Source organism: Podarcis bocagei (assembly GCF_964188305.1).
Source record: "Podarcis bocagei genome assembly, chromosome: 1".
NCBI classification, from domain to species: domain Eukaryota; kingdom Metazoa; phylum Chordata; class Lepidosauria; order Squamata; family Lacertidae; genus Podarcis; species Podarcis bocagei.
Genome location: NC_138125.1, coordinates 141,510,085 through 141,529,489, shown reverse-complemented (window position 1 = coordinate 141,529,489; position 19,405 = coordinate 141,510,085). Strand labels below are relative to the sequence as shown.

The following is a 19,405-nucleotide window of genomic DNA, read 5'->3' as shown; positions in this document are numbered from 1 at the left end:
GACATGAGCCACATTGTCGTGGCTTTGTAGAGAAATATGAAATCCAAATTGTCTGTCCATCCATCCATCCATCCATCCATCCAATGAACAGAAGGAACAGTGAAATGTGGAACTTTAGAGTGTGACTTTGCAATGGGTCATCATGCCTATCAATCAAATAGTACCTTTAGTGTTTTCTCTCTGTCCAGGTATATGCTGACTACGAAAGCAACCCACAGCTCCGTCAAGCAATTGAGTTTGCCTGCCGTCAATTTTACATTCTACATCGTAAGCCCTTTGTACTACAATTGTTTGCCAGTGTGGCTCCTCTCTTGGAGTTTCCTGTGAGTACAAATGGATTCCCAACAACTTTCCCCTCCCTCCAAGATTTTAAAGATGACTCATGGTGCACTCACTTGCAAAACTCTCTCATCTTGTGGGAATGTCAAGCTTGCAAGCGCATGTTCCATTGCGGGGTGGGGCGGGAGGGGTTCCTGCTCCCATATACAAATGCAGCACCTAATTCTAGGTGACAGGGCTGCATCTTCCTGTTCAGTCTCCTGTTCGGTTGCTGCCACCTCCTGTTCAGCATCCCATATTGGCTGATCAAAGCACTCCCCAACTTCCATTGAGGCTCTCACAAAGCAGGATCTGGCATCCCCGCTTCTCCTGCGAAATGGCTGAAGTTGGGGCGGAAAAGGTAATCTGCCCTCCTTCAACCCAGGTTCCCACAGTTCAGCCGTCTCTCTGTCTGTTCTTCCTCCTCCTCTGCTTGGGCCTACCAATCCCAGCCTGATCCTGACAGGGCTGTGGGGCTCATGGAACTGACTTCCTGATCTTTCACAGGAAAGTGTTGTTCAGTATCTCTCTCAGAAGTTTAGACCACCTTGGGGGGGGGGATCTCCATTTTCCACATGTAACATACAATCACCCTGTAGTACTGGATTCAAGCTAGTAGAATTTTTGTAAAACATATCACTATATACATATGATGCTACTTCCATCTGTAAGTGTAACAAAATGTAAATGGAACCTGAAAATCAGAATTACATTTAATTTTTTGAAATGCAGGATACAACAAACAGTGCACCCAGCAAAGGCGTATCGGCTCAGTGCCTGTTTGATCTGCTGCAGTCCTTAGAAGGAGACACTCCTGACAACCTGGACATTCTGGAACTAGTGAAAGCAGAAAAGCCTCTAAAATCATTAGGTATATCCAAAGTTTCTTTGAATTAGCCTTTTTATGAAATAAATATGTCTTTTCTGTTAACCTTTGAACATACTTCAGCTTCAACTCTTATTATTTATTTAGGTTTAAAATGCCAATGTGTTCACCCCACTTTATCAGCATGAAGGACATTATTTATATAATTATTTATAGATGGCCTTTTGGCAGTCCAAGGCAGTACACAAAACTGTTTATAAAGCATTAAAAATACAATAGTTATTGTCTGCCACAATTTGTCCATTCATCCAACCTTTGTTTTGGGCAGACTCCCAAGACCTGCCCATTGCAATACACACAAACTCTCCCATAATAGCAAACACCTGCCTGTCCTCCTGAAGCAGAGTGACGCTTCTTTCATTCTCAACCCCCTGCCTCCTTAACTCTTAACAGTAAGCATTGGTGCAGCAGTGGCACAGGCAATTTCATAGTCACTCCAGGAAAAATGTCTTGTTCTGAGGGCCTACTCAGAGCAAGGCAGGCGCTGGATACAAGAGGTCTTGCTCTTCGGTGGGCAGCAGCAGGAGGACTTGTTGGCAACCAGTGGTGGGCCCAAGGGCTCAATATGCCACCGCGCCTGCCCACCTCCTGAGGCAGTTGCTTCAGTTTGCCTAGTGGAAGGGCTGGCATTTTCCTTGTGGGAAAACAGTTTCCTTGCTGAACTGTTGTTCAGCAGCCGAAGTGCTTCTGACACGCACAGTTTCAGCTGCCATGACAATTCCAACTGACAAACCTTTTCCAAACCATTTTGCACAGGGATGGAGAACTTGTGACCCTCCATATGTTGTTGGGCTCCAGCTGCCATCATGCCCGACCATTAGCACTGTTTGCTAGGGATCCTGGGATCCAATCAGAAGTCTGGATAAGTTCTGTAATTCTGGGGTGTCCTGCTCAAAGTAGGAGAGCTGAGAAGTATGCAACATCGGACATGGTGCCTAGGAGCCGTCATTGTTAGCAGGAAGGAAGTGAGCAGGGAAGGGAGGATCTTGCCCTGGCAGTGCTAAGGAGATTGCTAAGGCCAAAAGTCTGTTGTGGGTGGGTGTATTTAATTTTGCTAACTTATGTGCTAACTAACCAGCCAATACCAGCTGCAATATATTTAGGTTAATAACCAAACCTATTGCTAAAGTTCATTGTAGGTCAAATTTACTCTTGTGCCATTATTATCATCATAAAAAACCTTCAGGGATAAATCCTATTATACAAATCAAGATCTGCAATAGAAAGAGAATTACTTGCCTAAGAAATCATGGTGAGCGGGTGGCTAAGCCCACAGAATATCGGATTACTGTTCAGTAATCAATTTACTGGGCTGCTGTTGATTTGTTGAATAGATCTCTCCTCCTTATTGTGTCACCCCCATTTCACAGAATTTATAATCTACTCCCCCCCCCCCTTTGCAGATTTCTGCTACGGCAACGAGGACCTGACTTTTTCCATCAGCGAGGCCATAAAGTTATGTGTAACAGTTGTTGCATATGCCCCTGAGTCATTCAGAAGGTAACCTATGTTTTGGGGTTGGAGTTTGAGTGCATCTGCAAATAAAACTCTGATGGCATGAGCCTAGCAGAAAGAGAGAGAGTGGTACCTTGGTTCCCAAACTTAATCCATTCCGGAAGTCCGTTCCAGAACCAAGGCGTACTTTCCCATAGAAAGTAATGCAAAATGGATTAATCCATTCCAGACTTTTAAAAACAACCCCTAAAACAGCAATTTAACATTACTTTTACTATCTAACAAGACCATTGATCCTTAAAATGAAAGCAATAAACCAGGCTGCAATCTACTACCCAGTATCAAAAACTGGCAGTGATCTACCCATTGTCATTGTGCACCAGGTGCATGAAGGGGGAGTTCGGGGGGGGGGGAGGAAAGGCCAAAAAAATTATCTCTCTGAGGAGCCAGTCGGCTTCTCCCCCCCCCCCCCGCCAGCCCTTTCCCCTTTCTCCTCCCTAAAACTGCTTCCCCCCCCCCAGCCCTTCTGGATCCCTCCCCTCCCCGTCCAGCACCTTCTCCAGGGCTGGCATGAGCAGCCTCCGCCACTTGGGCACGTTCTCCTCACTGAAGAACTCATCCTGCAGCGGCAGCACCTGCATCCTGCCCGTGCCGCCCCACGCCCTGTGAGGGGAAGCGGCAGCAGTCACTGCTGGGGCCTAGCCGCTTGGCATTGCTCTGGGGCCTGGAGCAGTGGCCATGGGTGACACCTGGTACCGGAGGATCGGGCAGTTGATGCTGCAGTGGCAATGGTGGCGGAGGGACCCAGCCCTGGGGGGTGGCGACATCCCTTGCCCGCTCGCTTGCCCCCCCCCCTGGGCTGGGTCCCTCCTCCACCTTTGCCGCCACTGCAGCATCAACCACTCCCACCTCCAATTCTGGATGTTGCCTGCAGCCGCCGTGACCCCAGCACTGAGTCAGGGAAGGCCAGGCCAGGCAGCAAGAGAGCAGGCCACAGAAGTGTGGCACTCAAAATGGAAGTGCAACACTCAGAATGGAGCACGTTTGGATCCAAAAATAGTTTGCAAACCAGAACACCTACTACTGTCTTTGCGGTGTATGAATTCCAAGTTGTTTGTGAACTAAGCTGTTCAAAAACTGAGGTACCACTGTGTGTCTCCTTTTTAAAAAAGTATAATATGAGCAAATTATGGCCCTATGTATGATTTAAACCTTTTCCAAAGTTGCCTTTTTAAAAGGTTTTTAAATGGTGTGCATATTTCTAGGGAATAGAAGAGCTGTTCAGGAGTTGAAGTTGTGCTTGCTTCTCAGACTGTCAGTTGCTTTGACAGTCTCATATGCCTAGGATTGCGCTTGTGCACTGCTTGCTCTACTTCAGTAAACATGACATAGCACCCAACATATGCACATGGCTCCTCTTGTTGGATCGTGAAACGTTTTTTAGAGCTGTCATTTTACTCTTAGCACCTACCCTGATTGTTTCAGGTAGGCTGCCTGATTTTTAACAGTGCAGTGCATTTTTATTCAATTAAACATTTGTTTAGTAATTATTAATACTATAATCATAATTTCTTTAATTATTAAACTGTTAAACTCAAAATATTGCTCCAAGGAAGCCATCCAAGCCCGTCAGTGCTGTGCGAAGAAGCAGGGAGCAAGTTATATGCTTGTTCAAATTATTAGAATTCTGTATGCTTGGGTGCACCCTTGGTTTGATTGATTTCATCCTCACATGATGCACATGGGCTCAGTCTTCAGATGCTGATGGTCCTTGAAGCCCTGGTTCCCTGTTACCTTCAGAGGCTTAAGAGGCAAACTTCCCAAGTGGAGACAGTGACAGCGGCTCGAGAGGAGATTGCTGCTACAGCTGCTCTTGCTACATCCTTACAAGCCCTCTTGTACAGTGTAGAAGTTCTTACCAGGTGAGCTGCTCCACTTTTGTGACTGTGACCATGGAGAACGTAGGAAGTGAAGAACACAAGAAAATTATTTCATGTTAGTCCCTGTTGTAAAAGTTGATAGGTGTTCTTTCATGAGGACTGATTTGAATTGCCAAAGGAGAATTCAGATCAGCACAATCTTCAAATATGATACAAAAAGTGTGGGGTGTTTTATTTCAATATTTAATTAGCAAAATCTGTTTAGGTGAAAAACTTGAGGTCAAAAGCAAATACTGGACCTTGATCACAGCATTTGGGTGATAAAAATTCACATTTCTGTGGTAAATGCAAAAATTGTCACCAGGATATTAGTTTTTGACCCTGCCTTTTTTCCCCATTAAACAGGCCAATGACTGCCCCTCAGATGAGTCGCTGTGATCAAGGCCATAAAGGAACCACTACTGCTAACCATACTATGTCGTCTGGAACAAATACTAGGTAATTAGCTGGGGCTGTCCTATGACTTGCTGATCCAAGCTCCAGTTCCTAACGTTCCTGATGATATTGTATGCGTGTGCACATAGTTTCATGGGGAAACATGGAGTTTGGGACTATGGCTTTGGGAGAAGAACGTAAGAATTGCCTTGCTGGATCAAGCCAAAGGCCCATCTTTCCCAATTTCTTTTGTTTCCAGCAGTAGCCTGCCCAATACTCACATGAAACTTGCAAGCACAACATGAAAGAGAAGACAATTATATGTTGTTATCTGTTTGCAGCACCTGGAGAGCAGAGCTAGAATGCATGTGTGTGTAGAGGAGGTGCCTTGTTTCCCCATGAAACTGTATACACACACAAGATACATAGGGTCCAGTAATCCTACCCACCCCACGTCCCTCCCCATGACAAGAGGGGATCTAAGTTCTACTGAGCAAGATGAACCTCAGGCTGGAGCTCCAGGCAGAGGCAAGCCAATGTGCCTCTCCCTCTCCCCTTCTGCATTAAGCTGAAGACAGGAGGCTGAGTCATGTGGGCTACCCTCTGTGCCTAAGAGCATTCCAAGCTCAGAGCATCCATTGGGTGCAGATGCGATCTTCCATGCCTCTGCCACCCACCTCTGCTCTTGGCTGAAGGCTGGCTGCTTTGCCTGAGCACTGTCAGGAACAACCACTTCAGGTGCTCAGAGCACCTGTTGGGCACTGAACCAAAGCAATCCAATACCTCTCCACCTGCCCCCATCACCTCTAAGGTGAAGGCTTGCCTCTGCACTTGATGGGGTATTCTGAGTTTAGAACACCCGTTGGGCATAGAGGCAGAGCATTTATGGATTGGAGTTCGTGCACAGACAACTCCATTGAAGTGTTACACCCATGCATGGATGTCAGGTGGTGTCAAAAGCAGAATACGTGTGTTAGGAGGGAAGGCATGCTCACCACATGCTGTGGGAGCATTGTCTGAAGGGGTCCAAAGTGTATTTAAGGTCCTCTGTCTTTTCCCTTATACCATTTTCCCTCTGTATTTCTAGATACCCAGATCAAGGAGCCAAACTGCACTTTATCAGGTACTGTAAGTTTGCCACCCAATCTCCTTAGCACCTCTGCAGTTTTCTCTCTCCCTGGGTTCCAATGTCAACAATTTGCTACAAGGGGAAATCAACAATAGACTTTTTATCTCTATCTAGTCTCCCTAGCTGCTCACTCTTCATTTTCTGTCAATTGCCAAGCCATGATTTTCATGGGTTCAAAAAGAGGAATTCGTTACAATCTTTTATTTTATCAGTGCATTTTCTCTGTTTGCACCTTCATATTCTGCATCTTTCCCTTCAGGGAAAACCTTCACTTGTTGGAGGAAGGCCAAGGCATTCAGCGCGAGGAGCTAGATGAACGCATTGCTAGGGAGGAGTTCAGGAGACCCCGTGAGTCCCTGTTGAATATCTGTACTGAGTTCTATAAACACTGTGGCCCCAGACTGAAGATTTTGCAGAACCTAGCTGGAGAGCCCAGAGTGACTTCCTTAGAGCTGCTGGATGTTAAGTCTCATATGAGGTATTATTTTAATAACACAGTAAATATATGTCTGAAATATGTACAGTATATATATATGAAATATGTAAAACATATATCAAACTGTTGAAGCATATATGGTAATATATTGCAGGAGCTTTATTTAATGTTATCACAACACCTTTATGGAGAATCCTAAAGCTTTTGACAACAGACAAGCTCATGCATAAATCAAATCATGGCTAAGCATAAATGTGTGTGCGCATTGCTCATCCCTTGGTCCTGCTGCTGCTGCACAACCTGGAGCTAGGCCATAGTTTGGCTTTGTGTTACACCCAGACTTGTTAAATTGCAAGCTCTTTGTATTGCTTTAGCTGAAACCGTTAGCCCCACCTAAGGTATGGTGTTGAGTTCTGGGTTAGCCTAGAGAAGGGCAGATTAAAGGGAGGCAGTATAGGCATGCAGAAGAAGGAGCAGGCTTGTCCTCTTTTGTTCCAGGGGCAGGATTTGAACCTGTGGATGGAAATTTACAAGAAACATTTAGCATTAAAAGCTCAGCTAGAGTTGGTAGTTCAAAAGGGGAAACCATGTGGAATTAGTAAGATATATTTATCAGAAATAACAGGTTATCATAGCTCAGTTTATTAAGCCTAAATATGTACACAAGCCTCCTGCTTGTGCACAGAACCTATTTGCCACTTCTGTCATGTGACCCATAATAAAACAAGGAAACTACTAATTAACCTTAGTGTCCGCTGTTGTCTGAAGTAGGAAATTGTATACTAGCGTTGCAACAAGCCAGGTTGTTAATACATCAAGTGCAAACTATATTTTAATATCCTGGCTTTTTCTGACGCTATTAACCATAGGTTTCCATTTTGGATGAAATAGGAAACTATGATTATTTAGAGGCTTCCTGTTTTAATTGCAGCTGATGGCAAAGGGCTTACAAGTTCAGGCAAACAGCTGGTGCATATTTTAGTTTATATAGCTATCTATATCTCCATCAAATCTGGCATCCATGTTTAGCACTTATTTGTAATATCAGGGGAAGAGAGCCCTTGACCTTGTTACTTGTCATCCTTGGGCAGTTGATTTGTGCATTTTTGGATCCTACATGTGGTTGCTTTATAGCTGTTTTTACATCTACAGGATGGAGTTCAAGAGGTTTCTCACTTTCTTCATGACCTGCTGATACATTGTTACTCAATATATGCCATTGATTTATGATTTTTTAAGCTGTGTCTCCAGTTGAATTAGTGTAATACTTACCTTGGCTGTGGAAACAAATAGCTGCTTCTATTGTGGTTGAGGTTCCTTATGTAAACATTTTAAAAGCAAGTTCTCTCAGTGATTGCAGCTTCATAAAAGTTTGGTCTGTGTATTTTAACAGCTTCACTTACTTTAGTCTTTATGAATATCAAGAACTAAAACTGAGCTGAGGCTGTTTTGAATCTTGTTACGAAAAATGATAGAATGCCATGCATAGGACATTTTCTTGCTGAGCCACTCAGACATTGTCTGGAGCAAAGTGAAACTGATGGTGCACTCATAGGTTTAAGTCTCTTAAGTTTTTATGTTCCTTTAGTTTTGCCATGGAGTGTTGCAGTGGTGGCCAGCCCATTGCCCACAGCCATTCTCTGCAGCCCACCAAACCTTAGAGAGCTCCACTCATTTTTCACTACTGCCCATCAGCCCATCAACTGGGCTCTGGGGGGTAGGTAGCATGGGGGGGGGTAGTGATCTTCTGTGCGTTGGTAAGGATCACTGTCCCGTGCTTTTATCTCCCCACTTCAGTTGTGCCCCCCAGCCACAAACAGCTAGGCTTGGGAAGCACAAATTCAATGGTGCTATGTGTTCTCAGGGAGGCTCCTCCCTGTGTTTCTATCCACCCATGTGGGGTATGTGCACACATGTGTAACTGAGTGCTAATGTCTCTGTGTTAATCTGTATTGGCACGGCAGGTTCTGGTCATGCCTATGGGCTTGTGCCCCTCCACCACCACCCCATCCCCCCCTGTAACCCACAGGGCCGAAATGGTGACCCGCTTCTGGCTCACTGTAAGCCTCAAGTGTGCTGGAAGTTGTGTTCTTAGATCACTTAACGTTCTTTTGAATGGGGTGTATTTTCCCACTGTGCAGTGGTTGTGGCTCTCTACAAAGGGGCTCACTTGGTAGAATCTGAGATTTCCCTCTTAACGAGCAGTAATTTTAGGTTGGCAGAAATTGCACATTCCCTTCTGAAGCTGGCACCTTACGACACCCAGACGATGGAGAGCCGTGGGCTCCGGCGATACATCATGGAGATGCTGCCCATCACTGACTGGACGGCCGAGGCAGTCAGGCCTGCCTTAATCCTCATCTTAAAGCGATTGGATCGTATGTTCAATAAAATTCACAAGATGCCTACTTTGAGGTGAGCATGTATGACGGAAACCTACAGGGGTCCGTTTCTGTTGTTGCAAGCCTTGAAGGAAGGGTATGTCATTTTATTGACAGTGTTTTGCTGCACTGAACTCTCACAGCAAAAAATAAATAAATGTATTTTTCCTATTGTTGTATATGCATGCGGCCACATTTGTGAGACAACAATAGAGGAAATGCATCTTTTATGATGAACCATAGCAGAACTGGTAAAAATATGGCATCCACCACAAAACAGGTGCCCAGGAATAATGCTTTTGTTGATTTTGTCATTTCTAAAATCTCATGATTTTAAGAATGAAGCATATGTGATATAAATTCTGTAGGACCGTGAATACGTTTTGTTGTAACTCTGTCTGTAATTGTATTAAAATGCACTTAAATGCAGGATTCTAAACTTTCTGGAGCTTAAAAAGCCATATGAATAGTCTTATTTTGCAAAGGCAAAGAAAAATGAGGTTGTTTCAGAAGTCATTGAGACAGGGCTCATGCACACTTCCTCTGGTCCTACTCCTTTCCCCTGGGGAAAAACACTCTTATCACTCAGATGGAGCAAACGGCAATTACAGTTTTCTCCAGATTGATGTTTTGCACTGATTTAGCGCTAAAGAGCTGTTTTTCCCTGGGAAAGGAGTGGGACAAGGCGGAAAGCGCTTAGGCCCGTGCTTTCTAGGCATGGGACAGGCAGAAGTGTGGATGAACTCCCTCAGTGCTGTTTTTCCTGCATGATATTCTAGCATGTTTTAGCTACATCAGCAAACATATGGCTCAGATTAGTCATTTGAGTGTGAGAACATACTGGATCTTGAAACATGTTACCTGGATAGCTGCTTAGATAAAAGACGTGTGAGAAAAGGCATGGAAAAGATATGGAAAAGCTAAGGGGATTTCCCAAAAAATATTTAACAAAGTGAGATCCAGTCCACAAAGTTTTATGCCCCAATACATTTGCTAGTCTTTAACGTATCATGCAACAAGTTTCTTCCCAGAAAATGTCATCTGGAACTAGGCTAAAGTTGTATAAATTTGATTTAATGATTTCTTATCTGCATGGGCAAATATCCATATCAAGACTGTCTTTGTTCATCTTCCCAATGAGATGAAACAAACTAAACATTATTCCTCCCCTTATTTCCTGTAACCAGTGTGTATCAAAATGATGTTAATGGAAACTGAATTGTATTTTGATGTGTGTGCCATCCCAAACTATTATTTTGTTTTCCAAATCTTACCCATTTTTTTAAAAAAATATTGTTTCTTCATTTTTTAAGCATTAAGGAGTACCCTAGGGACTTGAATGTTGAATTTCCTTCCTGCTCTCCGAGAGTGACATTGTGTCAGGAAGACAAGCTAATTCTGCTTGTGAAGTTTTTCTGATTGGAACCTTGGAAAGTCCACTTGTTATAATTATCCCTTGTCATAGGAAAAGCCAGGATGCAAAGGGGTTTGGCCACTACTTCCCAGCTTTATAAACCATGGTTGGGGTTGAGCATTCCTCTCTTACCCACCTCCCCCTCAGTCATCTGACATCTTTGGTGCTTCATTCTTGTCTTGTGTTAAGCCATAGTTGTCCGCTACATCTGAACTGGAGAACTCTGGTTTAATCACAGAATCAAGTCCTTATCATAGTTCCTTATCACTACTATTCTCCATGGTTTTCTTCCAGTAGTGACTGTTCCGGTTTGTGAACTATTTTTGGAAGCCGAACGTCCAACAGGGCTTCCATGGCTTCTGATTGGCTGCAGGAGCTTCCTGCAGCCAATCAGAACTGCACTTTGGTCTCTGAACGTTTTGGAAGTCAAACAGATTCTGTTTGACTTCCAAGGTATGACTGTACTAGATCTGCTAGATTCTACTTCAGATTTCAAAATCCCAGCAGAAATCTGGTGTTTTATTTCTGATGGACAAATTCAGAATACCCTTCTCCATAGAGATATGAAGCAGCAATCAGCCTACATTTTGGGGAGAATATATATCCTTTGAAATCAGTGGAGGAGAAGCATACTATTGCCATTTGCACTATGTCTGTTTAAAACAAATTCACAGGACACCACGTTGTTAGTTTCTTGCATATACACACCAATTCCTACTCCTTTCGATTGTTGATCTGGATATTTTTCTATTGTTTGTTGAGTCTCATGGCAACACCTCTTTGCTGTAGGTCCAGTTTCTTCTGCAGTGCTTTCTGTGCTTCCCTGATTTCTGAATAGTGTAGGTAAAATGCACTTGTTGTAATGCAAATTTTCGCCATCTGAGATGCCCTTGTCTGAAGCATCCCTCAGAGTCCTTTTGTCTCAGTCACCTTGTGCAGGGTTTCTGGGTGAAGCCGGATGCCTAACACCACCTACTGTTGTGTTCCAGGCGACAGGTTGAGTGGGAGCCTGCCAGCAGTTTGATTGAAGGGGTTTGTTTGACACTTCAGAGGCAGCCAATCATATCCTTCCTGCCTCACCTTAGGTCACTGATCAATGTCTGTGTCAATCTGGTGAGTAACCAACATTCCAATCTCCTTCACATCTACCAGACTTCCTTCTGTGGTAGAGATTCCCCATTTCCAGTCCCAGTCCTACTCATGAAAATAAGCTATTTAACTGACACTAGAAATAGTGGAGTTCATTTTTAAAGTGGTGCATGGGGAGCGAATGGGGAGGAAGCCCATAGCCTAAGCCCAGTGACTGGTTTTTGCTGCTTTCCATGCACCATTTTGAAAATCCATTCCTGCATGTTGCGCCGAGAGTTGAGGGCTGCAAGTTGGAGAGTGGTGGATACTGCACACACCTGGTAGAGGAGTTGGAAGGGGATGGGGGAAGCTGGAAACATACTCAGTCTCAAGTTGTTGAAAGACAACATTTTTTATCGCTCTGCAAAAGGGCATAAGCAATTGACTAGATGAATTACTAAACTAAATTTGCTTTGCCATTTGTAATGTCCCTGGTCTAAAGTAACTTTTAGATTTTCTTGTACAATGTTCAGATCCTTCTGCCCCTTTATCAGGGTGAAAGAGAAATTCAGTTTGGTTCACATTTTAATGCAAGCCTACCTAATTTGCACTTCCTGAAATAATATGCAACCCAAAACACAACTATCCCTCAAAATATTCCCTATTCTGAATTTTGCATTGCAGTTCTCCAAACAAAATGCATACAAAATACATATATTGGGGGGTGGGAATGTGCATTAAAATGCATTTAGTGGTGAAAATAACTTACAAAAATGCTTTATATTGGGGGGAATTGCTTGCAAAAATGTGCACAACAGCAGAAATGTATACAGAAATGGTGATAAATATTTGTGATGACGTTTTTAAAAGCCAAGTCAGAAACTGAAGCAGAAATGCGGCAAACTGAATTTAAGAGCAGAAAAATGAGAAACTGAGAGAAACTAAAATGGACATTTTTATCCATCTCGGTGTTGCTGTGTGTTTTGTACATTTAGATTGCTTTAAGGGGGTAAAGGGGACCCCTGACCATTAGGTCCAGTCGTGACCGACTCTGGGGTTGCGGCGCTCATCTCGCTTTATTGGCCGAGGGAGCCGGCATACAGCTTCCGGGTCATGTGGCCAGCATGACTAAGCCGCTTCTGGCAAACCAGAGCAGCGTACGGAAACGCCCTTTACCTTCCTGCCGGAGCGGTACCTATTTATCTACTTGCACTTTGACGTGCTTTTGAACTGCTAGGTTGGCAGGAGCAGGGACCAAGCAATGGGAGCTCACCCCATTGCGGGGATTCGAACCGCCGACCTTCTGATCGGCAAGTCCTAGGCTCTGTGGTTTAAACCACAGTGCCACCCGCGTCCCTTAGATTGCTTTAGGGCACACCTAAATAGAAGAATTTCTGATGAGGAAGTTATAGAGCATAGAGCCACTGGAACAAGTCTGTGAACTTTGCAGTAACAGACAATTCTATTTTAGATCTTGACAGTTCCTATACTGAAATTAAACTCTCACAAGGTTTCATTCAAGTTAAGAATTTATGCAAATCCTGGACTTCTGCCATTTTAATGGGGATCATTGCTCCAGACAAGCCTTCACAAACAATGCTTGATCAAATTTGCTGGCACCCATCAATGATGTAAAGAAAACCATAATTTGGAAACATATAACTTGTAATACAGAAAACACTTTAGAGAGTGCAGAAATGGTATGTTAGCATTTATCTGCCTGTTTATCCAGTACTGCTAAGCATTTTGCACCGAACCTTCCTTCTCCATACATACAATAAAAGTAGACTTAGACAATTATATCCACAAGATATATTGACAGATGGTTTCAAAAGGGAAGTAGATGCATTAATGGAGGACATTTATGGATATTAGTAATATTGGCAAAATTGAACTTCCATGTTCAGTGATAATGATACAGTTGTTGAAGGACACACAGTAGAAAGAACTGTTGCCTTTGTGCCTTGCCTGTGAGTTGGCTGGGCAACTGTTGAAAACAGATTCCTGGACTAAATGGAACCCTGGTTTGATCCAGCCTTTGACTGGACTTAACTGTCCAGGGGTCCTTTACCTGATCCTGAATGGTCCTGTTATGTCCCACATTGCTTGGAAGTTATCAGCTTATTTGATCAGCCATCGGAATTTCCACTTCCCCAGGTGGTTGTAAGTACCGCTGGAGACATTTGCAATCTTTTCTGTTTACTTACAAGTATACAAGTTGAAGTAGAGCCAAGCAAGGTGACTATTAGTCCTTCAAGCAATATTTATTCATATTTATTCAGCATCACAACATATTAGCAAGAAACCTGTGTCAGCTGTTGGGTTGAAATAAACGACAGACGAATGACAAGTGTCATATGGGAGGCATCTCTCAAGCATGTGTCGGGGAGTCCCTTTTATTGAATATTACAGCATTGCCACATATGTGCTTGTTGCTGATTGGTTAACACAAATACAATGCAAGGGTTGCATATAGGCATTAATCATCAATAGATTAAAGGTTGGGAAAGGGAACACAGAGTTGGACAGGCGTGAAGACCTCATATTAAACAATTACTAGTGATCGATATAGCAAGACTTAAACTATAACTAGTGATTGATATAGCAAAACTTAAAAGAGTATCATCATCGCATTCCGTAGATGTGGTCAACCATGCATTAAGAACAGGTCAGGGTACAATGTTTCATGAACTCAATGTGAACTGAACATTCTAGGGTGGGTGAGAATGTGCAGAAAGAAAACTTCCCATCAGTCAGCCATATACTTCTTAGGGAACTTCTAGCAAGATCTAAACTCAGGACACCTTCAAATTGCTTAAAACTAATGTTTAACTGCATCTAGAGAGATAGCTTGGAGTAGCCACTGGATGCAAGTGTAATAAGAAGAAGAAGAAGAAGAAGAAGAGTTTGGATTTGATACCCCGCCTTTCACTCCCCTTCAGGAGTCTCAAAGCGGCTAACAATCTCCTTTCCCTTCCTCCCCCACAACAAACACTCTGTGAGGTGAGTGGGGCTGAGAGACTTCAAAGAAGTGTGACTGGCCCAAGGTCACCCAGCAGCTTCATGTGGAGGAGCGGAGACGCGAACCCGGTTACCCAGATTACGTGACTACCGCTCTTAACCACTACACCACACTGGCTCTCTAAGGACTGTATTCTTAACTAACAGATGCAAAGCTGAACAAAACCCTTTGAAAGGGGTTCGTTTTTTGTAACCTCAAAGCATTCTAGCAACATAATTCATTCTAAATGAAAATATTTTGCAGGCATAGATTTGAAACAGTTCAATCCCCCTCAAGATTTAACCTTTGAAGTAATAGCACATCCATACAGGAGAGTCTGAACATTGTATAAAAACCAGTCTAGGTCTGACTCAGGACATTACCATGACATAATAAGGGAACAGCTCAAGCCAACTAGAAACACTGTGATTTCAGTACCTTTTTCTATTGAGTACGGTAACTACATGGCATACCCTCCAACCCCTCCTCCTTCTACCAGTACAGTGCTGGTTTTTCAGGGCTAGTACTGGGTACATTCTTAAATGTACTGGTTTTCCCTGTGCCTTCTGACCAACCCCTCTGGTTAACCCTGTAGCAGTCCCTGTTTCCTCCCCACCCACTTCCTGCTAGAACCACTCCTTTTCCTTACTGGCCCCAGCTACCGCAAGACACTGTGGAGGACTCATAATCACAGAGCAACCCCAGTCTTGCGCTACCTGAAGTGTGTACCTTACCAACACTGGAGGGTATGGCATGGATGGAATTGCAATAGTTGGTCATGGTGCTGTGCTGTGTTTGTATTGCAGGTGATGGGAGTAGTAGGACCTTCCAGTGTGGCCGATGGATTGCCCCTTCTTCATCTCAGCCCTTATCTCTCGCCACCTCTACCCTTCAGCACAGCTGTTGTCCGGCTTGTAGCATTGCAGATTCAGGTGTGACTGCCTTGCCTGTTCAGCAGGCTTTGCTTATCATGTGGTTGAGACACCAACTCATTGGTGCTCTTGTTTTCTGCGAAAGCTGGGCAAAAACTGTGAAGCAAAATGATAATTTCCCAACAAATATGTTAATAGTTTGGAATGCCATGGCATTTAGCAATTGTCCAGATCCTCGGTGGGTACCAGTTTAGCATAGCCCCACTGAAGTCACATTGGGACTATGCAGGTTTAAACCAACCGAAGAGCTGACACAAATGGTAATTGTACTTCTCATGACTGATAGATAGATAACCATGGTTACTTTTTAGGCTTAGAACAAGAACAAAAGATGTGAAGAACTGCAGGACTTGTATAGGTCATGGGTATGCGAGCTTTGAAATTTTAAAAAATTCTCACACTATCTATGATTCTATGATTCTATGAAATGACTAGATCAATGTACGCTGATGATGTCTTGTTGTTTTTTTTGCAATACGAGGACCAGCTATTTTGCCACTGAAAATTCCTGTGTAATTTCAAACTTTGCATTGACACCTCACAAACCTTTATTAGTTGAATGAGATATTGGTTATGACTTTTGAATCTTAGGATTTTTTGAAGTTCACATAAGGCATTCCTTTCTTTTCTAAAGTGTAGATTCTTAGATTAATTATTTCTGTCCAACTGTATTGAACTATTGTTGTTGTTATAGGACATTTGGGTAAACTGAACCTTAATTCAAATAACAGTGTGATGAGACCACAGAAAGTATAAATGCATAGAGTATTTTTTTTATACTAATCATCAAATACTATATTTACCTATCTTTAATATTGGAAATGTAATAATTTTGTTCAGTGAGTTACAGTGCTACTCTCTCACAAAATGCAAGCTGTGTGCTTTAGGTTTTTCAGGCTTCCATGTTGCCTGGACTTCTTTGTTGGCACCAATTTAAGGTAGTGAGGGGAAAGGCTCTCAGCTACTAAATGCAAAGGCAAGCTTTCAGCCCCATTTCCAGGTTTCCTAACAGCACTAGATTTGTGCAGAAATATTACACATATAGATTGGTCCACATGTGGAATGATGTAGTCCTTTTATGTTCTGACTAACCTACTGTACTTTGCCCAGATTAATTGGAAAGGAAACAAGAGGGGGCTTTTTCAGAGTCTAGATGGGAGAGAGTCATGATAAAAGGGGTGGGGTGGGAGGAATAAAGAACCAAAGCACAGATTTAGAGAAATTGAAGCATATGCATGACTAAAGAAAGATGTCAGTAGTGTATTTTGATTGAGAGTGGGGTCAGCTTTGGAAAAGTGGTGTATAATGTTTTAAATAAATACATTAACAGACCGGGGGGGGGGCAGGGAGAGTTAATATAATACATTCAGTTTAGCTAGAAGTAGTCATGTCAGTCTGTGGCAGCAGATGTATGCACCTTCAAACATGTTTCTTGTTTTTTAGTCACGTACTCTTATGAAATAATTTTGTAGTTCCAAGGTTATATGGATATTGAATTTTCCAAAAAAACCCCCCACAAAAAACCTAAGCCATTTCACAGTTAATATGTTTCAGATGGAGTTGGTACCTGTTTATCTATTACTATTAAGTTGCAGCAGTGTTGGAAATACATCATTATAAGATTCAAGTTGTTTAGAGAGTCCGTTCATTTCACATGCAAATCCTATGTGTGTGTATAGGCTCCAAAATTTGCATTGTATCTGTGCATTTTTAGAAATTCCAAACTCTCTCTGAGTCACTGTGTTCACTCCACTTTGATCTGTGTTTTGGGTTTTGAGCTGCTCTGTGTGCAATAAAGGTCTGTGGTTCCCCTGTTCTATGTAATGGGAAACATAACAATGGACATACCTTTCCCCCCTCTTGGCCAAAATAGATTAAATTTACAGGCGCAGGAGCCTCCAGAGTAGATTAAGCCTGACAAATTGCAGACAAATAAGTCCAGGGGCTTTTTATAAGGGAAATAAAAGGGGTTCATTTTCCTCCGTGATCCCTTAATTGGGAGTGTGAGTTTGTTTCTTTCTTAGCTTAAATGAATTAGGAAGTGTGTATTCTTGCTCATAATATTTAAAAACTTTAAAGTCGCACACCAGCTTCTCTTTGGGGTGGTGTTTTTTGTCTTTTGATAAGCTTTTACAGGTCTCCAATAGGTCCTACAACTCTTCCTTGAGGGCAGCAGTTGAAGAAGGAGTTTGTAGGGCAGCAGTTGAAGAAGGCGCGCGCAGTTATATCCATCTTTTAGATTTAGGGGAGCTAGTCTCAAACGTTTGTTGGGGGAGACCTAGGTTTTTTTTGTGTGGGCGAAGTTATTTGTCCTGTCTTCAAGCTTTTTATGATGGAGGACCTCTGTAGCCACCCCCAACAACACGATCTCAAGATGGAAGGGGAGGGAACAGCTGCAGTCGCCTGCGATTCCTGCGCAATGTTTGCCATCTTGCCAAAGGTTGCAGGCAGCTTCACCTGCAGCAATTGCATGTTGATTGCCCTTTTAAAAGACAAAGTCCAGCAACTGGAGGAACGTGTAGCTACGCTCCAAAGAATTAGAGAGCTGGAGCTCTTCTTGGAAGCAACAGAGCACACCGTCCCCACCAAGGAGGAGACAGGGGACTCCCCTGAGAAGGAGGCTAGTTCATCAACACAGGAGCCAGATATATGGAGAAACGTGACTCAAAGAAGTAGGAGGCCCAGGGTTCACTCTGATTGTTTAGAAATACACAATCGCTTTGAGGTCCTCTCCCCTAGCATGGAAGACGAAGAGCAGACTCCATTTGAGGATCTCTCCCTCATTACAGTCGATCAGGTATATGAAGACGAGCAGCAAAGTCAGTCCTCAGGGAATGTGCAGGCGACCTTGGAACGGACAGCTCACGGAAGAACCCCGACCAAACCCAAGAGTGGTGTAGTGGTGATAGGGGATTCCCTACTGAGGGGAACAGAAGCAGTGATCTGTGGGCCTGACAAGATGTCTCGGGAAGTGTGCTGTCTCCCCGGGGCTAAGATCCAAGATGTAACTGAACGACTGCAAGGAATCATAAAACCCACTGACAAATACCCCTTCCTCTTGGTTCATGTGGGAACCAATGACACTGCAAGCAATAGCCTCCAGAAGATCAAAAGAGACTACGAGGCTCTCGGCAGGAAATTGAAGCAACTAAATGCACAAATTGTCATCTCGTCTGTCCTCCCAGTTGAACGACGTGGCCCAGGGAGAGAGGGGAAAATAGTGGAAGTGAACAGCTGGCTTCGCAAATGGTGTAAACAGGAACGGTTTGGATTCTTAGATCACGGACTGCAGTTTCTTGAAGATGGACTTCTGGCAAGTGATGGGCTGCACCTCACAACGGTTGGGAGGAATGTTTTTGCCAAAAATCTCAGAAACCTCATCAGGAGGGCTTTAAACTGACTAATGTGGGGGAGGGAGACAGTGCTCCTGAAGGTAGGAGTCTATCAATTAATGAAGATGATCATCCAAATGTCATAGACCAAATGGAGCAAACAGCACGCAGACCTAGTGGTGGGAGGAAAAAATCCTTAAATAAGAGACACGGGGGAATGATTAATGGACTTCAATGTCTGTACACTAATGCGCAAAGCATGGGAAATAAACAAGATGAGCTTGAGCTCTTGGTACAGCAAACTAAATATGACATAATAGGCATCACTGAAACCTGGTCGATAAGTCCCACGATTGGAATGTAATAATGGGGGGATACAATCTATTTCAGAGAAACAGACCAGACAAGAAAGGAGGAGGAGTGGCATTATATGTCAGGGATGTGTATACCTGTGAAGAGATCCAAGATTTAGAACCTCAAAGCCAAAGTGAGTGCATTTGGGTCAAAATTAAGGGAGAGAAGAATAACAGAGACCTCATTGTGGGAGTTTACTATAGATCCCCAAGCCAAACGGAGGACATAGATGATGCCTTCCTGGAACAGATGGCCAAGCATGCAAAAGGAAGGGAGATAGTAGTAATGGGGGACTTCAATTACCCGGATATTTGTTGGGCGTCAAACTCAGCCAAGAGCATAAGGTCAAACAGATTCCTCACTGGCCTTGCAGACAACTTCATT

The 19,405-nt window shown here is 43.4% G+C and overlaps 1 protein-coding gene across 14 annotated transcripts in view; it reads left to right on the top strand.

Annotated features, from left to right (window-relative positions):
* Positions 1-19,405, top strand: part of UNC80 (unc-80 homolog, NALCN channel complex subunit) — a 160,464-nt gene that overhangs the window by 116,552 nt on the left and 24,507 nt on the right. For all 14 annotated transcript variants that reach the window (XM_081189824.1, XM_081189832.1, XM_081189828.1 and 11 more), the window contains 10 exons: positions 189-323; positions 1,051-1,189; positions 2,608-2,704; positions 4,411-4,581; positions 4,945-5,037; positions 6,062-6,097; positions 6,363-6,581; positions 8,754-8,954; positions 11,324-11,447; positions 15,210-15,335. In XM_081189824.1, the coding sequence (XP_081045950.1) occupies positions 189-323; positions 1,051-1,189; positions 2,608-2,704; positions 4,411-4,581; positions 4,945-5,037; positions 6,062-6,097; positions 6,363-6,581; positions 8,754-8,954; positions 11,324-11,447; positions 15,210-15,335 (1,341 nt within the window). The remainder of the gene's footprint in view (positions 1-188; positions 324-1,050; positions 1,190-2,607; positions 2,705-4,410; positions 4,582-4,944; positions 5,038-6,061; positions 6,098-6,362; positions 6,582-8,753; positions 8,955-11,323; positions 11,448-15,209; positions 15,336-19,405) is intronic.